Source organism: Bolinopsis microptera, chromosome 7, assembly GCF_026151205.1.
Source record: "Bolinopsis microptera isolate Bmic1 chromosome 7, MBARI_Bmic_1.0, whole genome shotgun sequence".
NCBI lineage: Eukaryota > Metazoa > Ctenophora > Tentaculata > Lobata > Bolinopsidae > Bolinopsis > Bolinopsis microptera.
In genome coordinates, this window is record NC_087078.1 from 13,792,084 (window position 1) to 13,798,951 (window position 6,868).

At 39.3% G+C, this 6,868-nt stretch overlaps 1 protein-coding gene across 1 annotated transcript; it reads right to left on the reverse strand.

Moving 5' to 3' along the window:
- Positions 1-3,466: 3,466 nt before the first annotated feature.
- LOC134817841 (malonate--CoA ligase ACSF3, mitochondrial-like) lies at positions 3,467-5,209 on the reverse strand. The gene has a single exon (XM_063827178.1). The coding sequence runs from the start codon at positions 5,202-5,204 to the stop codon at positions 3,558-3,560; it is 1,647 nt and encodes a 548-aa protein (XP_063683248.1). The 5' UTR covers positions 5,205-5,209; the 3' UTR covers positions 3,467-3,557.
- Positions 5,210-6,868: the final 1,659 nt, after the last annotated feature.

Genomic DNA, 6,868 nt, shown 5'->3' on the forward strand with positions numbered 1-6,868 from the left:
CTACTACCTGTACATGGACTGAGGTTTCCACTGTAACATACTATACCCGTAGTATTGCAGCCCAACACTACACTACACTATTACTACCTGTACATGGACTGAGGTTTCCACTGTAACATAACATACCCGTAGTATTACAGTCCAACACTTCACTACTCCTACTACTACTAGCAGGGGGAATTAGAAGCCTCACTAGTAGTGTATTATAGAGAGCGAACAAGTATTGTGTATAAGCGAGTACAGGACACTAAAATATTCGTGTGTCGTACAACAGCTCTGATACTTTATTAGGTTTCTCAGGCATAGTAAGAGAGATAGAATAACAGAGCACAGCCTGTATTGTAGAGGTATAGTTGTCTGGACGTGATGGTGAAGTTGGTGTGTACACAGAAAGTAACTAAATGTTCCTCCACTATGTTAATCTGGAGGTTTGTGGAGGAGAGATTGTTATTTTGGATTATGATTTTTATGATTTTTTGATATTGATTTTCATAGAAGATGTTAAATAACTTCAAGCCAGGTACAGTTGTGAGTAAACCCCAGTTAACTCCAGTAAACGGTAAACCCCAGTAAACCCCAGGGCATTTCATTTTATGAACCAGGGAAATATTTCGGAGATCAGCAGGGAAGGGCATATCAGAGAAGAATTAGTATGTTAAGGTAAGGCTAGTACCAAAATCCCCAGTAGCTAGCACATTAAATCGCAAATATGGTAAATATTTTAAATCATAGACGCACTAAAATATACTTTGACAAACAGCTGAAGAATTCATCTTATTAAATGAAAGTATTAAGTATTTGAGCACTGTATCAACTACCACTAATATCCTACCAACACGTGTTTTATGGTCATACTTTAGGCCTTTCATAAACTGATTCAATGAATCCATTCTAATTCATAACTTTTTTGATACAATAAATACATTTTATTTGTACTTTAACCAACTTATTTTGCAGTAATTCGGAGCATTCGATGATAATTCAGTGAAGGCAGAAGCTCAGTTTTTATTTAATCGTTTTTAGTTGGAAACTAATTGGGCTAATTGAAAACTTATCAAACTAATCAACTGTACTAAAGGTAGGGACACCTCATTAAGAAGGGAGCAATCTGACAAGTAAGCCTAGTCTTAGTGACAGCTGTATGTTATAGCAGACAAAACTATAAACCTCAACTGTAAATAAGCAATTCACAAAAACTCGTGTTCAAAACGTGGCCCTAATTCTTACAACAAAGAAAAGCGGATACAAACAAGAAATACGCCGACAAACGAACAAACAAACGAACAAACAGAGAAAGAGAGAGAGACAAGGAATAAACACTGTACATATTATTATGGGTTGAGTTAGGGTGGGTAATTAAGATTTAGATATAATGACAACTAGTGCTGTGTTCATGTTGCACACAAAATACACGCTAATCATCTGTACCTACTAGTCGGGCGGCAGTGAGGAGATCAGAAACCGAAATGGAGATTAAGACCAAAAAAGGAAAGCCAAACTTGAAATCTGTCCATGAATTAATATAAAGCACATAGTCTTTAAAATGCTTTGCTACAAAGTGTTTGATCAAAGTACAAGAGAACATACAACGAACTAACAAAGCCTACAGTCTACATCATAGGAGCCACAACCAAGAAAAACACAATCATCAACAAATTCATCAACTACATAATATAAACCGTGCGGTAAGGCCCAGGTTTAAAAGCAAAAGTGTAATGCCTCGACTCCAAAGGAGTATTGACACACAAACAGGTAAAAACGAGAAACTAAGGATTAATATAGTACAAATAGGGAGCTGGAGGGGTAAGAGGGGAAAGAGGGGTAAGAGGATCACTACCAACATGAACAACCAACACATACACAAAGCAACACCGACAAGAACACTGATGAATACTGATGAGCAGGTAAACTAGTGATATTTGGCAACCGAACATCTCACAAACATCATCTGCACAGTAAAGTAAAGAGGAAAAAGTAAGGTGATAACCAACACTCCCAATTAAATACCCGGCTAAGGTAAATTGATGATATTTGTGACAAATGTTTAATAATTGACACATAACTCGTGCGTATTGCGACTGTATGTTGTAAAATGGAATCTACATTTTATAATATCAGAGTACACGACACTTTGTCTTAATCTGGGGGTATCATTATCATGGATATTATGCTGAAAGTAATACTTCCCGATATATAATTACGTATAATGAACACATAATAACACGTAATAATGAGCATAAATTGACACGTAATTACGTAGTAAATTAGGATGACATAGGGTGGAGGACGGGTAAGAGGAAGTGTTGGACAGGAGCTGCTGACTTGGCGTCATATTCAGCAGTGTTCCAGAGGAATGTGCCTGAATGTAAAGTATGTAATAACGATTAGGAACTTGCAAGTATTCTGTACAGTGTACTTGGTTGAGGGGAGCTGGCTAGGGGGTTATTATGTGTATTGTTGACATGTCAGCATACTGAGCGCCCTGTCCGAGTTACACTGCTCCCTTCAACGTAAATACTGGGTAGTATTAACCATTATGAACTGTTTTCAGGGCAAGATGTAGCAATGTTACGGGTAAGGAATGAGGGCCGGTATTATTGTTGCACAAGTCAGCTGTTAGATAGGAAACTGTCACATGTAATAGATAAAATCCACTATTACTGATCATCCTAACACTTCTAAAATCTAAACTGATCAGTTACTAAAGTGTAAATAATGAACATCCCGGATATGCAGTTAATGGAATTAGTGACACATGAAATTAGTGACACGCACAACATTAAATCAGATGCCAAATATGACAGCTACAACAGATGACCTTATATTAAAATGAGCTACAGTCAAAAGTTCATTGTTTTCGAAAGCCCAACTACTATTCAAGCAGTGGTGACGTATTTGTACCTATTTTGGTTTGAAACTATAATATCATGTAGTATTTATAGTACAGTCACTTACAAATAAGCTTAAAGGGCTCTGACTTATCATGGGTTTGAATAACAATCACGTGTCACAATTAACAATCACGTGTCACAATTAACAAACAAGTAAAACTGAGTTGAGTACGAGTAGTTTGCAGGGTTGCAGAGAGTGCACAATGATATCATACTTACTGGCACTATAACAACATGTCAGTACTTTTACAGTCTGTTGGTATTAAATCACACCTGGCAACTAATTCTCATAGATGGGGTGAAACGGAAACGGAGGTAACACGACAAGTCAAGAATATGGATATGGCAGAGATCTGGGGTTTTGTCACAAGCTGCAGTTGAATTCAGAATAAGACTAATTGTGTAAGTAATGTAAGTTAATACATTGAATACCACATAAGTTATAAAACTCAAAACATTTAAACCAATTAATTATAAATATCTGGCATAGGGTCTCTAGGGAACGAACTGCGTATGATAAAAAACATCGTGATAGTCACATAAATAAACTAGTTAAAACTTTAAAAATCACAATGTTTCACCTATAGAAATCGTAACATTCACTTCTCAATTATCATATCACAGCACCGTAACAAAACACAAAAACTAACATAACAAACTTTCATTTTATCTCAAAACACCAGAATACTTCTTAACCAGCAACTTTTTATTAACCTTGCCCATATGATTCCTGGGCAGCGCCTCAACCACAACAAAGTCTTTAGGAACCTTATAAGTAGACATCCTCCCCTTACACCACCCCCTGAGATCCAACTGATCAATATCCGCCTGGTTAGCAAGATTACTCTCAATAACTGCTACCACTTTCTGACCCCACACATCATCCTCTATCCCCACAACTGCCACATCTGTGATATTATTATGGTCCAACAACTCTCTCTCTATCTCCAGAGCACTCAGTTTATACCCCCCTGATTTGATAACATCAACACTTGTTCTCCCCAAGATCTTGAACACTCCCCCCTCTATCTCCGCTGTGTCCCCTGTTTTAAACCACCCGTCCTGTGTGAAGGTCTCGGTTGTAGCGGTGGGGTTGTTGAAGTACTCTTTGAAGACAGTGGGACCAGTAACCTGTATCTCCCCAGGTTGCCCCTCTCTCCCACTCTCTAACACCCCATCCTCTGCAGTCCCCACCACTCCTCCACTCTCTGTTACTAACCGTACTTTTACTCCAGAGAAAGGGAGCCCAATACACCCTGGTCTCCTGTCTGAGGCGGGTGTGTAAGGGTTACTAATAGCTAGGCCTATCTCTGTCATTCCGTACCTCTCTAACAAGCGGTGTCCTGTAATATGCTCCCATTTCTCACTAACAGGCACGCGAAGGGGTGCACTGCCGCTCACCATCAAGCGTAACCGCTGCATCTTAGCCCGGACCTCCTCCTCACGTGACACTAAGTGGTTGTCATAGTACTCAATAAGTTTACTGTACTGTGTAGGAACACCGTAGTAAACAGAGGGTGGTGAGTCTGACAGGAACTCCCCCCACACCATCTCACTATCAAACCCACTCCTCAGATCCACTGTACCTCCCTGGGTCAGGACCGAGAAGATACCCAGTATACCGTGCACGTGGTACAGGGGCAGAGTGTGGAGAATACTGTCCTCACACGTGATCTGCCACCCTGCCACTAGCGCGCTGTACCACTGTTTAAACGCCTCGCACCCCGCTAGCACACCCTTGGGTTTACCTGTTGTTCCACTGGTGTAGACCATGATACCTCCGATGAGGTCCTGGAAGGACACGTTAGGAGTGAGTCCATCACCTTCATCACCCTCAATACACAAACTCGTCACCTCGTCTGAGAGAATATCACCTGTTTCAGGTGATGTTAGCACCACACTCGCCTCACTGTTGTTCAACAAGTACTCCAGCTCAGTGTCAGTTGCTTTGTAGTTGAGTGGCACAGGGACACAGTTAGCGTTCATCACTCCAATCATCCCCGCAGCGAACTGTAGCGAGGGAGGGATGAGTAGCGCGACGCGCGCGCCCCGTATACTAGTCGACCTGACGTAGTCAGTGACTGCAGTGGAGAGGAGACTGAGCTTCTCGAAGGAATGTTCCCCGTTAGAGTCTCTGATAGCGGTCTTGTTGAGGTCTATAGTGGAGAGGAGGTAACGCGGGTTAGTGGTGTAGTGGCGAGTACTGGAATGTGGCGTGGTATGTGCACATACCGGTATGTAGCGGGTACATAACTGAGTGTAGCTGGTACATGTGTTGTAGAGCGGAGCGGAGAGTCGCTTCAGTAATAACATATTCTACACCTACGCATATAACTATAGTGAGTTTCATTACAGCTGTTTATAAAATGTAACAATTTTAAGATTTATCTAGAATCTAGATGATATCATCTGGATTCTGGCTCCTGTAAACCATTTAATGGCTGACTGGAGTACAGCGGTATTTCTACTTAACATCTTCCATTATTACATACTAGTATAAAATTATAATTACGATTAAATCTCAGCAAATAATGAGCTAGCAAGTAAGACTTGCCAGTGGGAATATCACGCCCTTATTCTCTTATTGTCATTGTTAGTGTGCATTTTCTTCACAAATATCTTCTAATTTAAATAGATTTACGTCAGCATGATAATAATACAGTGAATGCGTTAGAATGTGCACTTTTTGTGGGTCATTACATTGCATTTGTCATTCTATTAAGCTATTATCATTTCTATTTTTAATATATTTGATTTATAAAATATTATCAGTTTAAAAATAATATGTGGCCTTAGTTAGACTAAATTCACACTTCACACTAATTCACACAGACTGTCAGAATATGTATTTATTTTGGAGCTTATCTTATTGTCAGGTGGCCCAGGAGCCCAGCTACCTTGCTGCACTGCGCAAAGAGATTACAGGCATTTGTATTTGGTATGTACTACGTTCATTATGATTATCAATTTATCAATTTAAACTGTTTATTCCCTATTAAATATGCAATGTGGTAAACGAGCCTCATCCCAACACCTTATTAATTAAGTCGGATAGAAAATATTCACATTCTACACTGCAAGCCTGGCTAAGTAGACAAATATGTACGCAGAGGAATGGGAGGTATTTACATTTACAGCAGTGTAGAGATAATTTTAAACATTGTACTTTAACTTGAGACATGGGAGATCGCCGCGCCGTGTACTACAGTTGATAGTGTGGTGTGTAGTTGAGTTGAGTTTGATAGTGTGGTGTGTAGTTGAATTGAGATTGATGGTGTGGTGTATATAATGCAGCTACGCTTCTGTCTTTATTTAAATACGCTATCATGAGTATTCATTGTCATTAGATTGTGAGTTTAAACTTTCATGATGGTTCCACTGAATACTTAAAAAAGATTTACTGCTGAAAACAACATGAACAATTAATTCAACATATTCCTTGTATAATAATACTGTAAAATAGTGCAGTATAATAGTGCAGTAGTGTTAAAGTGATCTTGACATGCTAGGTTTATACAAGTACACAGAATGTACAGAATCCAGCAGGCTCACAGTACATTGTGTACTGAGATAGCTGAGACTTATTATCACAATGTAAATAACAAACTGTAGTTAGCACATTCCACACGCATTCCAGAAAGATGTGTAAACATATTCTACAGAGAATAGAACACGGAATAATAGAGGGAGCTAACAGGGGGGGGGGGGAGCTAAAAGCACTTCTGCTTAGCACCTAGTAATACCGATAACTTTATAGCAATGTTCGATATTACTTTTGAAACGCCTCTCTGCCTATCTGTAGCTTCATAACTTGGATACTGTACAGGTAAAAACAGTAGGTTACACAAAATTACACAAAGTTCTGAAACTGAAATAGGACGAGGCCAGTGTTGGCCAGTATGGGGAACTAGTAAAAGAAAAATAGATATAAAATGAATGCTGCACATTTTCTATTTAATTTCTGATTGACATTTCGT